This window comes from Rhinichthys klamathensis, unplaced genomic scaffold, assembly GCF_029890125.1.
Source record: "Rhinichthys klamathensis goyatoka isolate OS25496 unplaced genomic scaffold, OSU_Roscu_1.1 h1tg000196l_1, whole genome shotgun sequence".
NCBI lineage: Eukaryota > Metazoa > Chordata > Actinopteri > Cypriniformes > Leuciscidae > Rhinichthys > Rhinichthys klamathensis.
The window spans coordinates 6,302,501-6,320,628 of record NW_026606722.1 but is presented as its reverse complement, the minus strand read 5'-3'; the positions used below and the strand labels follow the sequence as shown (position 1 = coordinate 6,320,628).

The 18,128-nt window shown below is 38.0% G+C and overlaps 1 protein-coding gene and 1 long non-coding RNA gene across 7 annotated transcripts in view; one reads left to right on the top strand and one right to left on the bottom strand.

Moving 5' to 3' along the window:
• dnm3a (dynamin 3a) overlaps positions 1-18,128 on the bottom strand; it is a 57,588-nt gene that overhangs the window by 13,386 nt on the left and 26,074 nt on the right. For 2 of the 6 annotated variants that reach the window (XM_056262775.1, XM_056262779.1), the window contains exons 14-17: positions 16,821-16,850; positions 15,134-15,247; positions 7,499-7,608; positions 600-720 (exon numbers count right to left, since the gene is read on the bottom strand). In XM_056262775.1, coding sequence (XP_056118750.1) covers positions 600-720; positions 7,499-7,608; positions 15,134-15,247; positions 16,821-16,850 — 375 coding nt within the window. The remainder of the gene's footprint in view (positions 1-599; positions 721-7,498; positions 7,609-15,133; positions 15,248-16,820; positions 16,851-18,128) is intronic. The other 4 variants (XM_056262776.1, XM_056262780.1, XM_056262777.1 and 1 more) reach the window with 3 other exon arrangements.
• LOC130096121 (uncharacterized) lies at positions 10,570-15,108 on the top strand. The gene is made up of 2 exons (XR_008808175.1): positions 10,570-10,936; positions 13,778-15,108. It is a non-coding gene; the product is annotated as an uncharacterized LOC130096121 (long non-coding RNA).

Genomic DNA, 18,128 nt, shown 5'->3' with positions numbered 1-18,128 from the left:
TAGTATGAATGAAATTCGGACATACAACATCCATCATGTTGTCATTGTCATGTGAACAACCGCGCCAGTTGTGTCACTTCACTGCACTCCTACCGTAGCCTCATGGGACAGTAAATTGTCCATTGGATGCACACTTTTCAGTGGAAGTAGTAGGTCATTCAGGTACTTTTCACCTACTGTTTTATGAATACTACAAATTCGGACATACTACTCATTTCATAAACTGTGTTTTTGTAGGGAAGTAGGCATATTCAGAGGCAGGGATGAAATATGAAACATAAGTCGTATAAACTACTTCTATGGTGCATTTTTGGTCTGGTCTGCTTTCATTGTGTGGAAAAGAGCAGCATGAACTTTCTTAAGAACTTCTCCTTTTGTGTTCCAAGAAAGAAAAAGCCATGGGGTGACATGGGGCTTTTTTTTTTTTAACTATTCATTTAAAGCACTAACACATGGTGTTGGTTTTAAGAACTAGGGAATAAAAAGTTTTGAGTGGAGCTTATGAATTTCCACATGGCATCTGGCTATAAAGCCCTTTATTTTGAAGTATTAGGCCACAGATTTTAGCGTACAGGTACAGAATCCAATGGGTTCCCGACCGTGCTTACTGTGGTTTTCTCTGGGTAAACCCCAGCTCGCAGCAGAGAGGCCTTCCAGCTGTCCACATCGTCCTGAGTGTCACAGGCCAGCTCCAGATGCCTGTAGTCCTTATACACGTTCCTACAGGGAAAGTAATCTGTTAGCTGGTTCCCATGGCAGCACGTCCACTCCCGCACAAACAAACGCAGCAAAACCCTCTCTCGCTCACACATATCATCTGTCCAAAACCACAAACCCCAGACCACCCCTTCTGCCCTGTTTGAGATGAAAATTCACTCTTTCCAATCTGATTCTAATCTAATTTTTCCCCCAGGTTTTGTCCTATCTCAACTTTTTATCCGTCCTTCCCATTCCCACTTTTTACTTTTGTCTCGTATATTTCTACCCAGTTTCTCTCTCCCTCCTTTTTCCCCCTCGCTCCGAGAAAGGCAGGAATCTGGAGCCCATCTCTCTCCATCTGTTCCACATTCCCCCTAATTATACTGTTGTTCCTCTCCTCCTTTTGTTTCCCTCTTATTTCTCTCTCTTTTTGTGGCTATTGTTTCTCATTGTTGTGCCTGTGGGGTAAGAGGCTTAAAGTATAACGTACCAGCGTGTATTTGATTTAGTCTGCGGCTGATAAGAAAACGGCTACAAGAACGCGGCCTAAGACCAGGTCAATTCGGACACGCATACACTAAAACAACCCACACACCAAAGCAACCACATTCTCACATGCTTTGATCTCATAAAACTCAGCTACAAAACACTGTTTTTGCAAGCACAGATATGACTCAGTGCTACTAATTTCTATAACTGAAAAATTCTTTTTTATAACCGTTTAGTCCAAAAGTTTACATACTGTATATAACTGCATAAGCGATACACTGATCCAAGCATCCAAACATAATTTGCTTTGCAGACCCTCCTAATAAGGTGTAATGTGTGGAATACAGTTTTGCGGTTAAACGATTCATAATTCATTGGTAGTTCATGATATTTATGGCAGGATAACTGCGGCGCTTGTGAATGTACTGAACTTTATTTGCCATTCCAAAACCACAAAGTACGGCTCTGACTTTTAAAAGGATTTAGACCTAAAAATGTTGTATGCACAACATCAACAAAACAATCTGTGTGCATCCAAAAATAATATTTGGCTACGTTTACAGGGCTTATTATGTTTTAACTGAAGCTTAGATCATATCCCAAAGTCTTAGATGCATGCAGTGTTATTTCAGTATTATTTATATACTATTATAGTATTTTTTATATATATTTTGAATTAGCTTTTTTTTTTTTAAATTTTAGTTTAAGTTATGGTTATGTGCTTTTGTCATTTTTGACTTCTCATTTTTTTAAGGAATATTGCAGTATTAATTATAAATTAATTATAAGTGCACATCATTTTTTTTTTTTAATTCATGTGACCTTGTAACTAGTGTAGTCAAAAATATAGATATTTCGAGTTTATTCTAGCTGAATGAATTTTTCAGCTACATCCAGACTGGATTCAGAACGATGATAAAAAAATAGTTAGAGTAGATTGAGTCCATAAACACCCCCAAAGCTTCACAAGTCCTGTAGCTCGTCCTGGGTCGACATTTCATTCGGTAGCATTAGGCAGTTTTGATTTATATGCTGTTTAATGTTGATTTTCACGTTATTTTACTATCGCTTGTTTCTGTTTCTTTTTTGCCTGTGTTTTGATCAGAAGATTCAGAACTCTTTCAGAAGATGTGTAATAGCACCCCCTACCGTATAACAGTGAAAACACAGAGAGCTGGAAATTTACTTCAATGGCGGGGAAGCGTTGTCTCATAAATGGCAGGGAAAGAGGCAGGGAAAGAGTTAAACATGTTATGTTTCCATCCATCAGTTTATAAAAACAAACAAAACTAAAATCGCATTTACTGTAATGCACTAACAATGGAAGTCTATGAGGAGAGGTTTCCTTTGTAAATGCATTACTAAAAAAACTACTTTTGTTTGTTTTAACAAACTGATGAGCGGGTTGTAATTATTGTCTGTGGTTATCGTTTCAGATGTCATAGCATATGTTAAACCCAAAGCATTCCTTTAATCACAGTCTTGAGTGAATCCAGAACCGCACATAACTACTCGACGTCACATTATGAACCCGGATGCAATGCACACTGATGCAAAAAATGTGGAACAAAGTGGACGAAAAATCACTCTGCTTTTCTCATGAGCACTTCTCGTGTGTGTTCTTTCCCCGTCCCATGCCAGACTGGTGTCACCGCTGAGACAAAAACGACATCTACCGCCTGACATCACTGGTCGCTCTGACACTAGGGAGTTGGTGGGTGTAAAGGGCACAGTATGAATCATTAGGTCATTAGAGCGTGTGTGTGTGTGTGTGTTTAAAAGAGCAAGAGAGAAGAAAAGGGGATTTTTCTGAGTGCTGGGTGGTATGTTTCTGCTGGTGAGTGGGAATGAGTGTGGAGTTTATGAGAGCTTGAATATCTTTATACAGAGTGCTTGAAGTGATGGATGTGTGTGTGTGTGTGTGTGTGTGTGTGTTTGAGCATCTAATTGATCGTGGTGCAGCCCTGGGTGTGTTTACAATAGTCTGCCATGCCTCTCTCTGTGTCAAAGCTGTGTGTGTGTGTGTGTGCACGCTCACCGCAGCATACCAACATCTCTCCAATTAAGCAGCTAATCAATCCCAGACACACCCGCACTTGAAACTAAAGAGGCTGCGCTCGTAGAGACAGAATGTTAGAGACTGAGAGAAAGAGAGAGACTGGCCAGGAATGTGTCAAAGCGTGTCCTACTGCGCCCCCTGTTCCCGTCGTGCTCTTTGTGAAGTATTACTGTGAAGTTAGAGTGTGTTTATGTTAGAAAATATAAAGGTGTGCTGCGTGTGCATGTGAAATGGAGTTATAAGCCCCTGTAGAAGGGCATGCGTGTGTAAGTGTGTGTGTGTGCCGTGACCACCAGATGTAAATCCACTGCACTCTCCTTGAGACAATTTTCATTGCAAGGCAAAATCAACAGCCTTAGATCGGTTAGTGTGACATGCTCACTGACGGCCCATTAATTGCCTTTGCAGTGAATCTTAGGATTTTGACATTGTCAAACACAAGTACCATAAATATTAAAATTATCTTGATTACCGTTTAAAAGATTGGGCTCAGTATTACTTTTATTCATTGAGGATGCATTAAATTGATCAAAATTGAATATGTATAATGTTACAAAAGGTTTCTATTTCCAATAAATGCTTCTTCTTTTTTTACTTTCTATTAAAAAATATTAAGCAGCACAACTGTTGTCAACATTGATAATAATCAGAAATGTTTCTTGAGCATCAAATCAGCATATTAGAATGATTTCTGAAGGATCATGTGACACTGAAGACTGAAGAAATGATGCTGAAAATTCAGCTTTGACATCACAGGAATAAATTCTATTTCAAAATATGTTAAAATATTAAAGTAGAAAACAGTTACTTTAAATTGTAATAATATCTCACAATATTACTGTTTGGACTGTTTTTTGATCAAATAAATGCAGCCTTGGTGAGCCAAGCATTTAAAGATCTTACCAACCTCAAACTTGTAGTTGTCACTGAAAATTAAGTTTGGATAAGAAAAAGCATTGTAACAGAAACAAATTACACATTTGACTATTATGATACAGTTGTATGGAGCAGGATTTTGGACCAATGAGATTTCACCATAGGCAGGGCTACCCAGTGCGACACCACAGAAATAGAAACCAAATGACTGACAAAATATCCTGTCGCTCTTCGCAGCTGAATAGGACAGCAACTCTTAAAAAGCGACTTCTTATTATATTTATCGCGCCTGGTAATGACACGGGGTAACAGACTCTGAGAAAGCCTCCATTAGAAAGCAGCCAGGAGCTCAGAGTACAAATTGCATCAGAGACAAAAAAAACACAGATGGAAAAAAAGCCTGGTTGTGGCACAAAGAAACATTAAAAGAGGAGAAGAGAGCTCGAAATAAATGATTAATATTCCAGACATTGTATAATGGAATGTGTGTGTGTGTGTGTGTGTGTGTGTGTGTGTGTGTGTGTGTGTGTGTGTGTGTGTGTGTGTGTGTGTGTGTGTGTGTGTGAGTGCGAGAGAGAGAGAGAGAGAGAGAGAGAGAGAGAGAGAGAGAGAGAGAGAGAGAGAGAGAGAGAGAGAGAGAGAGAGAGAGAGAGAGAGAGAGAGAGAGAGAAAATATTAAAGTCTTCTCTTAAATACCTCTAATAGAATAACTCTACAATAATAATTAGTTTCTACATTTCCTAAAGAAAATGTGAGTGGTGCTTGCCCATGCAAAAAATTGTCGCAAGATGGTGTCCCTCCCTGTTTGTAAGTCTATGGGATTTTTTCACTAATTTCATTGTCCACCAGACAATTAATTTTAATGGCTGGGATCTCAAAACACACAGAGACAAACACTCACACTGGTCACACTGAACTCCCTTTTAGCTGTGTGGGGTTTGTCTATAACAGGCATCCTCAAATAGTAGACCACGGCTTGGTTTCAACCGAACCACAAGACATAATGAGAACGGTAGCAACGTTTTACCGTTTCTAGTTAAATTGAACAATGCGTCAAAACAACGGTGTGGTTCACACCACAAGCGTTCAGGGTTGTTTATTTTAATGATCTTTCGGCGCTACATCCTCTAATATTTTTATCTAGAGCCAAACATGCTTCATTCAACCCCTTTCGGTGCGCGTTGCTTCTCTCCCCCGCTAAAGACGTTAAAAGAGCCACATTAAGAGCTGCAGATGACGCAATTATTTTAAGAGCAGTAGCTGAAACACGGTGAGCAGTAAAATAGGTGAATATTTAAATAAAAACACTGCTGAAAACGAGAATGCAGCATCTGTCACACATGACTCTAACCATTTAAACCAGGTTTGTGACAAGATCTTTTTTCATCTACACTTTGCATTATGAATCGGCATGTTAAGAGCATTTCATAATAAATTATGTTATAAGTGGGGAAATGATTTGTAGATGGCAAGGAAATTTCAACCTTAAACTTAAAATGTCTGGTTCACCTTGTTTTCTGCTAATAATGATGGGGTTTTGATTATGTACATTGTTGGTTTGCCTTTAGTAGATACTTATTTTAAGCAAAATATAAAAATGGTTATAAAAGAGGAAACCCCTGAACTCCCATACAGTATCTTTTTGGTCACATGGCCTTCTGCTTTACATATGTAGGCTACCTAAATGTAAAAATAATATTATCTTGATCAAACCTGATCTTACCTTTTAATAGTAATCTGATTGGGCTCAATTGATGATAGAGTTGTGTTCAGAATTATTGGCACCCCTGGTAAATATGATCTAAGATGGCTCTAAAATAAATCTACATTGTTTATCCTTTTGATCTTTCATTAAAAAAATTGACAAAAATCTAACCTTTCATTGAAGTAAAACAATCCGTCGTCACATTATAGAATAAATGCTTTTCTCCAAAACACATTGGCCATAATTATTTACAGAGAACCCTTTTATTAAATACTTTTTGCAGCCTCCTTTTTCCACGATAATAGCTCTGATTCTTCTCCTATAATGTCTGATGATTTTGGAGAACACCTGACGAGATCAGAGAGCATTCCTCCATACAGAATCTCTCCAGATTCCCAGATCCATGTTGGTGCTTCTTCTCTTCAGTTCAGCCCACTCATGTTCTATAGGGTTCAGGTCAGGGGACTGGGATGGCCAAGGCAAAAGCTTAATTTCGTGCTCAGTGACACATTTTTGTGTTGATTTTGATGTTTGTTTTGGATCATTGTCCTGATGGAAGATCCAACCACGGCCCATTATAAGATTTCTAGCAGAGGTGGTCAGGTTTAAATTTTTTATCTGTTGGTATTTGATAGAATCCACGACACCATCTGAAAAAGATGTCCAGGACCTCCAGCAGAAAAATAGGCCCACAACATTAAAGATCCAGTGGTATATTTAACTGTGGCCATCTGGTGGGTTTGCTGCCAAAAAGCTCTTTTTTTAGTTTCATCTGACCACAGAATCCGGTCGCTTTTGAAGTTCCAGTCGTGTCTGACAACTGAATATGCAGCAGTTTGTTTTCGGATGAGCGGAGAGGATTTTTTTTTAAACCCTCCCAAACAACATGTGGTGATTTAGAGGCTGTTTGATATATATTGTTTAGGCTTTCTGACCCTAAAACTCAACTAATCTCTGCAATTCTCCATCTGTGATCGTTGGAGAGTCTTTGGCCATTCAAACTTTCCTCCTCGCTGCGCATTAAGACAATCTAGACACATGTCCTCTTCCAGGCAGATTCGTAACATCTTTAGTTGATTGCAAATTCTTAATTATTGCCCTGATGGTGGAAATGGGGATTTTCAATGCTTTAGCTATTTTATTACAGCCACTTTCTGTTTTGTGAAGCTCAACAATCTTTTTCTGCACATCGGAACTATATTCTTTGGTTTTACTCATTGTGAAGGATGATATAGGGAATTTGGCCTTTGTGTTTCCTCATATTTATACTCCTGTGAAACAAGAAGTCAAAGCTAGACAATTTCATGCTCCTAGTTACCATGGTGTGCTAAAAAACGTAAATATTAATGGGAATATACTTCAGAGATATTTTACTAGAGGTGCCAATAATTGTGTCCAAAGTGTTTTAGAGAAAAACTTTAGAGAAAGTATCCCCCACTTTCAATTATTTTACTTCAAGGAAAGGTTAGATTTTTGCAGAATTTTTTTAATGAAAGATCAAAAGGATTAACAATGCAGATTTATTTTTACAGTCATCTTTGATCATATTTACCAGGGGTGTCAATAACCACAACTGTATATTTAAATTTAAAGTTTGATCATTACATCTTTTTAAAGATGAAAAATTATGTTCTCTGAAAAAACATGTAAAAAGAATTGTTGTAACTGACCTCAGCTCTGTGTTAAAGATGGCAAAGACATGTTTGCTGGACATAAAGCCCTTTTCTATGTCCCGCACCTTCAGGTTGTCCAGAGGAAGCATATATTTCTTCTCTTTTTCCTAGAAAATGAGACAGACAATGGACATCTTAAGACTTAGTGAGCTGCCTACCTAGACAGCATTTCTGGGAATCTTTTTTAACATTCACACATGGCACATTTTTGAGAAGCAAATCTTAATAAACAACTTTATTATAGTGTCAACAAACTGTATTAGGAGTTTCTCCAAAACAGGAAAATTGTGTCATCATTTACTCATCCTGTGTGACTTTGTCTTTCGTTGGACACAAAAGAGAAAAATCTTAAGTCTGTACTGGTTGTTCTTTTCCATTTAATTACAATGATTTGGGACTGGAGATTTCCAGCTTCAAAATTGACACAAATTTCAAGTCATCATTTACTAATCATCTTCCCTTCTAGTGATCTATTCACCACTGAAACATTGAGGCAGTGAGTAGAACTTGAGAACTGGATCAGTCCAACTCATTAACAAATCATTCAGATCACCTCTGTGAACAAGATCAACCAATAAATGAAATACCTCTGTTTCAAAAGAACAATTATTTTCTGGAATCAGATATCTCTTGTAAACTCAAGACTTTTATTGCTCTCAAGTTTTTTATTGTAGCTTCAGAAGACTTGGAATTTAGCGGGCATGTATGAACCGCTTTTATGAAACTTTTATGGTGTTTTGCATCCTTTTGGGAGCTTGAAGGCTTCTGTCCCTATTCATTGCAATTGCATGGAAAAGAGTGACCGGGACATTCTTCCTTTCTGTTCCAGCGAAGAAAGAAAACACAGGTTTGGAACAACATCAGGGTGAACAAATAATGACAGAATATTCCTTTTTGGCTGAACAATCTCTTTAACGGAATCTCTAAAATGGTGTGAACTAGGGAAAATTACTACAAGGAAGAAAGCCAAGAGCAAAGAAACAAAGAAAGAATCTACTGTAGATCCATGTGATCATCCTCAGGAAGGATTCAGGCTTAGGACTTAAAAAAAAAAAAAAGCACATGAGAGATGCCACTAGTTTTCACTTTTTGAGTAAAGAATTGAGAAAGAAAGAAGGAGAAAGAAGGAAAAAGAATGAAAGAGGAATTGAGAGATAGAGTGTGAGGGCCCACATGTGGAAGTCATTATTTGGACCATGGCTCTAAAACACAACATTTCGTCTGAAAAAAAAAACTAAAGAAAAGAAAAAGAGCTCCCCCTCTCCCCCTCCCTCTGTCTGTACAGGAGGGGCTGGGGTCTCAGGAAACGGCTTGGATTACATTGCAAATAACGGAACGGAGATGTGGGAAAGAAAGAGAGGAACAAGGGATGAAAGTGTGAGGGGAAACACTCTAAAAAGAGTAAAAATGAAAAACAGAAGGGGAAGAGAGAAGCCATATGAAGCCACTATCAGTGATTGAGTCTGACGGAGTGACTGTGGAGGAATTTTTTGGGGAAATTCAAGTATTTTCTGCAAATCAGCTAGACCATCTAAAAATCTAACGTCTACCAGTTTACCAAAGAAAAAAATCTGCCATCTATTCACCTTCATGTGATTCCAATGCCAAAACTTGACAGTAGCTATGTTTCCATACAAAGTTTTACATTTAGCTTGTGCTTTTAACTAAATTGGAATATTGCAAAAAACATTTGCGGACAATAAAGGATCATTTCCATCCAGCGAGTCGAAGAGAACAAAATAATCTCTTCCTGATACCCAGTATCACTAAGAAAAACTTTAGGTTGCTGCAATAGGAGAAGCCACTGTAGGTCTTTTTGCATATATAATAAATGACTTGCGTTGCAGAGCACGTAGATGAAACGCAATAAACACAGTCACGTCATCTTGCTTTTGGAGGCATTTTTTAAGCATGTCAAGGAATTTATTTGGTAAATGTGTTTCCATCGTACTTTATGCGCATGTTTTCCTGTCTTATAAAAATGTATCTGCCTCAATTGAGCACATCAGTTTTTTATGCGCATTTTTAGAATTAAGCACATCTTGGCGTTTCCATTCAGCGTCTTTTCATGCAATATCCCAAAATGTGCATAAAAATAGGTGGATGGAAAATAGCTATTGTTGAAGAATCATTACACAGCTCTTACCATTCAACAGCAGTCCATAGTGAGCAAGAGCTGACAAGTACCAAAAAGGACAAAAAAGCATCATAAAAGTTTCATAAAAGTGGACCATGGCTCTTGTGTGCTACATTTTAAGTGTTCTGAAGCCATACGATAGCTTTGTTTAAACAGACTGAAATTTAAGTCATTCACTACCATTTGGAGTCAGTTTTTTTTTAAAGATTAAAAAAAAAAAACTTTTATTCAGAAATGATGCATTAAACTTATCAAAAGTGACAGTAAAGACATTTATAATATTATTTATAAATCTTATATATTATTATTATCACGGTTTACAAAAAAATATTAAGCAGCACAACTGTTTTCAACATTGATAAATGTTGCTTGAGCAGCAAATCAGCCTATATTAAAATGATTTCTGAAGGATCATGTGACACTGAAGACTGGAGTAATGATGCTAAAAATTCAGCTTTGCCATCACATGAATAAATTATATGTTAAAACATATTAAATTAGAATTGTAATAAAATTAAATTGTAATAATATTTCACAACATTCCTTTTTGGCACTTGACAGCCCCTGGTCACTACAAACTCTCATTGTTGGACAAGAGTTAGTGCAAAAATTATTCAAAAAAACAACAGCATACGGTTTTTGTAACAACATGTGGGTGAGCAAACAATGACAGAATTTTTACTTTTGAGGGACCTATTCTTTTAAACTATCTCTCCTTGTCCTCCTTGACTCTTTGCACCCCTCCTTTTCTGCTCCCCTCGAAAACTTTCTCTCTTTTTTCATTCCAGAGGGGCCCACTTCCTGCCTGAGTTTTTAGAGGTTAAAAAAAAAGTTAGAAATGACAGGCTGGCGTTAGGAATACAACATCTGGTACCGCTTTAGTAAGAGAGTGAGAGAGAGAGGGTGAGTGAGAGAGAGAGAGATGGGGCAGGGAAGTCCAGAGGATGGCTGGGAGTACCGAGAGAGGACGGAGGGAGAAAGACAGGAGTGGATAGGAGCGAGTCGGACCAAAAGATTGAAAGAAAGAGAGGAATTTTAGAAACAACGGACCACTCCAAAAGTTTATTCCTCAAGGGTCCCATCAACCCTTATATGGCCAGTGGGGTCCCTCCCTCTCCTTTCTCCCTCTCTCCTTCCTTCTCTGACTCCTCATTCCCTCTTTTTTGCTATGCCTTCCATGAATGTCCTGCCAGATAGCCGGCTGCGGGAGCGAATGTGCCACGTCAAAGGCTGGATACTGCAAACCAACGCGGACGACGGGGCCGGGGACGAGACGGAACTGAAAAAGTCGAGAACGGGTAAACGGACGTCTGGAGCTTCTCTCTCCGTCCTCTACATTGGCGTCATCCTGACCGAGAATAAGATAGAAGCAATGGAGACTATTTCTGTCGTGTTTATTTTGCATCTTCTACCGCCTCCTGTGAAGGTCGGGGCCAGCAGGGTTGGACTGAGTGATTGAAGTAGATAAAGAATAAGAGGTGAAAAGAGAGAGAGAGAAAGAGAGAGTGAGAGAGAGAGGGCTGGAACTATCTCCTGCTCCGTCATCCCAGTGTTCAGACTACCTGTTCAGGATCATACTGGTGTACAGTAGTCTGCACATTGGTTAGACTGTGCATGGACTCACTTCGTTGGGGAACCGACGCAAACTCTCAAACGCAAGCAAAAACACACAAAAACTCAACAACTCCAGGTGAAAAGTCAGACTCTGCTATGTTTGGTTTGTTATCTACAACAGTGTTGGTTATACTGCATGTCTCTGTGGACTCAAAGTTGGCGTTAACGACACGTACAAGAAGTTTCTCAATGACTGAGAGCTTGAATTTAGCCCACCATAACCCATTACGTGTCGATAAACCTGGCATGCGAATAATATTACCGTTCTAGTAGTCCTTCCTGCCGTTTATGTGTAAACATGTACTGTATGTACTCAGGCCGAACTGTGCATGCATATGGCTTATATAAAAGCTCAGGGTGTCCGGCTAGTTTTCCATCTTGAGATGTTCAGAAGGCCAGATTTGTCCAGATCTCAGCATAATTGAAGAATGTATGCATGCTAACTTAACCTCTTAACCGTCTCCAGAGCGTCGGCGCACTGAAGCGTTTTTTTATTTATTTAGTTCAAATATACTATCAGATTTAATGTTATACCTTGACAAACTATACATCATTAAAAAGATATAAGACTCAAGATTCAGTATTTGACCACTATTGTATTCTGAGAAACTTATAGTGACAGTTATGTCTTAATTTGTGTCAGGAGTTATGAAATTAAAAAATGAGTCGTTACCTTTAATATGAATTATGAGCCTCAGCCGGTCTCATTCAGAAAAAAACTCCCGTGCGATCGTCATGACAGCGCTTGACAAAACAACGTCCCTCAGGGCTTTTAGCTCAAACATGTGCAGATTTGGAGAAATATTGATAGATTCTCATAGCTTTACATTAGACTTCTATAGACAGGAATAATATTTATTGAATTTATACCCAAATGCGTCGATGTAATCATTTTGAGCGCTGTATACTCTGTACTGTGTTATCAATTCATCCTGAAAGTGAGGGCGCTGTTTGAACAGAAGTCCATAATATATGGATCACATGAAGAAGAGCCATAATCATGTGACATTCAGGAAGTCCTGCCACAACAAAGCTATCCGAGATCGCTGTAAAGTGCAGATAAAGATGTTTTGAAGACAATAAACATGATTGCAATGATATTTGATTTACCTGTGTTCTTCGAGTCATGTCAGGTATTTTCATAATAATTGATTATATGTATAATGTAATGCTAATCGAGATAGACTTTCAAATTGTGCAGAATACAATAAAATAATATATTTTCTATCTGATTTTTTTATCTGAAGCCAAATCAGATTACAGAAAGTTATTTAAAACACTCGACTTGCGCTATAAAGTAAGTTTGGAGAACAAACATAGTTTTATTCTCATAAATTGTCGTGTATTGATGGTGTGCTAAGCTAACATGCTAGCTAGTACTGAGCACCTGCTACCTTACTTCGGTGTAATTTTTATGATTTTTTTCTAAATAAGAATGCTTACTGAAATGTTTCGTTTTTCAAAAAGGGCATTTGATACAGTTTCACTGTGAAGTGAGAACTTTTATAAAATAAATGAGGGATTGAAACAGTGTGAATTGCTAGTCGTTAGTGATTATAATGCAGACAAAAGAAAAGCATATTTAGAGCAATAAACTGGCTGGAGAGGTGTGAATATGTGCAGGGGAGACTGAGACTGAATGGGGCTCGTTTTTGCATCACAAAACAATAGAGGCAATAGACTGAATAGATGCTTATAAGAAAACAATAAACACCAGTCTAATCAAAATAAAGTCATATGACATGATCTTGAAAAACATTGAACTAAATACAGAGTTTTAGACTTATCATCTTCAAATTTTAAATATAACATGGCCAGACATGTGGCTTTAGCTGCAGTGCATTTCTAGATTGCTACAATGCCAACTTCAATTTTATTTTCATGAAGATGTTTCATAAAAATAAATGTATAATAACTTTACAAAACTTTGAAGCTATTTATAACTATTTTTTTCATTATGATAATAATTAATTCTACATTTACAATAAACTTCCAGGTGTCAGCTTTCAAATGAGATCTTACTTGTGCTTTTAGTACAAAGGGTTCATGAACTGTATCTGTTTCAGTTTGGGAATGCCATATCTGGGGATTTTTCAAAAATGGGCTTGAAGCTTAACAGGTTAAGACTCTGAGAAAAGGTGAAAAGACAGTGATTATGCCAAATGCAAACAGAAGTGGAGGGGTGCACAAGTCATCTGTTTTCCCTCATGCAGCTCGGCTCAAAAAGAGAGAGAGGGAAGACTGTAGGAATGCGTGTCTGTTTAGTGTTGGGCGCTGATTAATCCAAACCAGCAGTCTCGGGCCATAAACGCCATCAGAACTGGGACAGATTTAGAGAAAGGAAGGGAACGACTGATGCCAGTTTGTATTGGAGAACATTTTTTAAGGGTAAAGAAGTGATCTGTTTAAATGCAAGAATGTGTGTATGTGCACAGAATGTGTGAGAATTGCAATGTGATCTTCTGCAAGGGGTGAGGGGCTGTATCTCTTCCTCTCTCTTCTCTCTTCTCTCTCTCTTTCGGCAGGCTCTAGGAGGCTGGATGGTGTTTGGACAAAGTCTTACAATTTTCCACCCAGGAATGTGTATGGCCCCAATGAGACTGCCAACCACAGAGACAGAATGAAATGAAGAGAAAGTGAAGAAGATAGACAGGGAAAGAGATTGAAAACAGTGTGATATGAAGTCAAATGTTCCCATTTTAATTTTAATGTCAAATTTCAAATTCTGGAATGGAATATACTCCAGGCAAACTTTAGAGGGATCATGCACACACTCGTATTGAAAAGAAATTAGGCAATAATGGATTCAGCAGAACATAAGAAACTGTGAAGTCAGCCAACTTCTTAAGTCTAATATTTAAAAACTTGTGTAAAATTCAATGTTAATGGAAAGCCAATAATTTTAATATTATTTGTTCAGATCTGAATATTTTGAGTCTAACGGTGTGTGACTTTCAGAAAAATATAACCATGTTCATGCAAATTCCTCTGTTTGAAGCGCCGCACGGGTTTTGAGTTTCAGTATTCATTAAAATTAGTGTTTGCTTATATAGTCGCATGCATTTGGCAGTCGGGACGACCGGTGAGCGTTAGTGTGTCTGCGTCTGTGTGTGTTTAAGATTCTATGTATATCAATAACCATGTGTGTCTGAGTGTGTGTGTGTGTGTGTGTGTGTTTGTGTGTTAGTTTGACTTGGGGGGCTTCCAGCTATGTCAGGGTGATCCAGACCAAATGCCTTAATTCCCAATGGACAGAGAGAGACGGTGGGGGTATAAGGAAAAGGGAGCAAGTAAAATAGCAGCTAAGAAAGAAAAAGAAGGATTCAACAAAACGAGAAATGACCGACTGAGTGAAAAATAAGTGGATATAACAGTTTCATAATCTAGTAATAAAAGTTTCTGCATTTAAATTACTATTCTGGTTAAGAGTATTGTACGTTTTCAGTGTCATTTTTACTTTTTGTAGCTTTTTTGTATGTTAAATGCAATGATGTGAAAAGAAATATTTAGAAGACATGTAGAAGCCCTTTATGCTTGTATTCAAGTAATATATTATCTTTGTCCTCTCTCTTGCCCCTTTGCTTCCGGCTTCCGGTCGGGAGAAGCAGGCTGCGCTGCCAATGACTGAGAGCGTTGTCTGTCTGCCTGTCTACACTTGCTGTGCAGAACTTCCTGCACCTGTACAGCAGGCACAGACAGGCAGACAGATGGCAGCCCGCCTGACAGGCCACACAGTGTGACTGACACAGAGACCAGCCAATCAGTTCCACCACAACCTGGCAGGGAACTTTAAGCGCACCACTGACAACTGTATTTTACCATGATCATCATAAAGTCATCAAATGAATGAACAACACTTAATCTCTAATGCAGTTACTCGCCTCGTCATCTTTAAACCAGGACAAACTCTCTGCGGTGAGCACGAACCAGTACTCCTTGGCTCCTCCTTTGATCAGGCTGATGTTGTTGATGGTTAACCAACCCTTGCGAATCACCTGAGGGGCAAAAGTCAAAGGTGAAAAGTCTGGGTTCATGGTTCATTAAAAAACAGGCTGAGATTCTTTGGTCCTTTAAGAACCAAAAAGAACAGGAAATTAAAATTAAAGAACAGGCCAAATCTGTATCCAGGTGGTAAATTTCAATGGTCCTTTATCATGGATGGATGGATGGATGGATGGATGGATGGATGGATGGATGGATGGATGGATGGATGGATGGATGTTACAATACTACCTTGAAAAGGAGAACTAAAACAATATAATAAAAGCTAGTGGGCAGAGGATGACAGAGAAAAAACTAAGGGATGAGAGGGTGGAGGTGAAGAAAGAAAAGGAAACAGAAGATCGGGAAGGCAAAGGGAGAAAGGGGAAAGGTCCAAAACATCCCGTAGGAAATATGAGTCATTTTCTGGCTGATTTGGGCTGATCTTGACTTTCAAAACACAGTTTTATCCTGTGAGTCATTCAATCACTTCAGCAACATTATGAAAAGTTGTCATTTGGAAGTAGTATGAACTATTATTCTCAAATTGCACAAAATGTATTGATTTCCCTTTAAAAAGTAAAAATAAAGAAGAAGAAAGAAACTGAGGTGAAGAAATGAAATGCTGCAACAAAAAAAGGTCGCCATGATGCATGCATGATGATTTCTTCCCCATAAAAATGGTTATCGGTATATAAAATATTCCCATAACATAGATTAAAATAAAGTAACTCTTGTACAAATCTTGTACGAAAGTATTGCTTCACCAACTATTTCAATCAAACCTCCAAAACAACAACAACAACAACAACAACAACAACAACAAATACAATAAAACACAAAAACATTCTCTTTATTTTGTGACTGTACCAACTTCAAGTTTGCAGCATGCACCATTTTTTTTCAAAATCAGAAATTGTAAACACACACACACACAGGCCAAATGGACTGAGATCAAAGAGAAGTTTGAGATTCCAAATGGTTTTTTACATTAGCTCCTGCATACCTGCAAGCTGTTTACTCATGTACTGTACTTACAGGGCTGCAAACCCTAAGGAGGTTCATTCACAGACAGTACGCTATAAAAACAGAATTATAGCACAGTGATTCGGAGACATTAAAATGATGAATAGGAAGATAAATGAAGCAGGTAATTAATAGTATAAGGTTTCAGGATGTGGTTTAAGATTTCAGACTGTTACTTAACAAGATACGGCTGGGCAAATCAGGATTCAGAATACGAGTCCAAAGGTCAACGAGTCCAAACAACTGATGTTTTGGACTGTTGTGTATCTACACTGATTGAAAACTCTTAAGGGAAGTGTGGTGAATGAAAAACACACTGTACAACAACGTTTAGGGAGTGTTTTAGCAGGAGTCGTAAAAATCTGAATTTCTGAGTCCCAGAATGTCTTTGATTTATGTGACGGCAGCACCAGACAAAGGGTGGAGAAGAAAGCGGTGAAGAGGAAGACATGGTTTGCTGTGTTCAGAGGCATACAGGCTTTCTGACATACATAGACACAAACACAAAACTATGTGACGCTGGTAGACAGTAGGTAAGGCTTACAGACACTGGACTCGTACAATTTGACTGGGTGGAGGAGGGGCAGCACCCTAAAACATCAGCAGAGAGGAGAGAATAAAACCATTAAGGTGGCACGGGCATCTCTCCTGGCACGCTGGCACTCCACATTGATTCCTTCAACCCAAAAAATCTTTTATCATATCACTAAACTCTTAAAATACCATAAAATTTTCTAAGCAATGAAAATGGTTAGAGTTAGTAAAGATTAGACGTAGAGCAAAAAGCAACCATGCAGCACAGTGAGCGCTCAATGAATGTGTTACTCACCATGTGAGTGTGTGCAGGAGATATGAACATTAAAGATATTAAAAAAATTACAGGAATGCTTCAGGTTCGTTACAAGTCCAGCTCTATTACCAAAGAAAATCATTTTGACACCCTCAGTCGTGCGCACAAAATGAAAGTGAGGCAAAATGTGTTTTTTGAGCTGTAAGGTTGTCTAAATCATTCTTTTAGTATTCATCTTATCACACATCTAAAATTTAAATTGTGGCTATATTTTTGAAAATGTATATTTTAACATTTATTCCAGTTGCTCTATAGACTGCCACTGTGAGTGCATCATAGTACAGTACACATACACTACCATTCAAAAGTTTGGGATTGGTAAGATTAAAAAAAAAAAAAATTGGTAAAAACAGTGGTAACACTTTACAATAAGGGTGCACTAATATGCATTAATTCATGCTTAACTAATGCACAGATAATCTTGAATTAATGTATGACTTCATTAATGATATTCAATGATTACCGCATCTGCAACTAATAAAGAGTCTATCTGATTAATAGATTAACTTATTAGTATTAGTACTAGACTTACTAATAATTAAATGTCATCATGGATTAATTCCCATCCATCATTAACTAATGCTGTAAAGTAATTTGTTAATTATCAAAATGGGTCAAAGCCATTGATGAATCATTAGCAGTGATATCAATGATTAAAGATTCAAACTAGTACTTTCTTTTTTCTTTTTAAAATTAACTTGATTTGTTCAAATTATTGAACCTGGAAAATTCCTCTAAAATGGACATCAAAGATGGGAAAGAGCAACTTACACTGGAATGGACTGAAATGTTTGTGCTTAGGATCATGTGATCAAGTTTTAGTGAAGAGCACATAGATCAACCGTGGGGCAGAAGGGAAGCAAAAATGCCATTCAAAATCTCCTCTGGGAAATTGATTTTTAGCCTATAAACCTTTTGAAACAGACCTACCATTAAAAAAAATCTTGTTTAATACCCGGTGAAGCACTACAATTAAAACTGCAATAAGACAAACAGAGGCTCGAGGGCTTTGAAGGTGC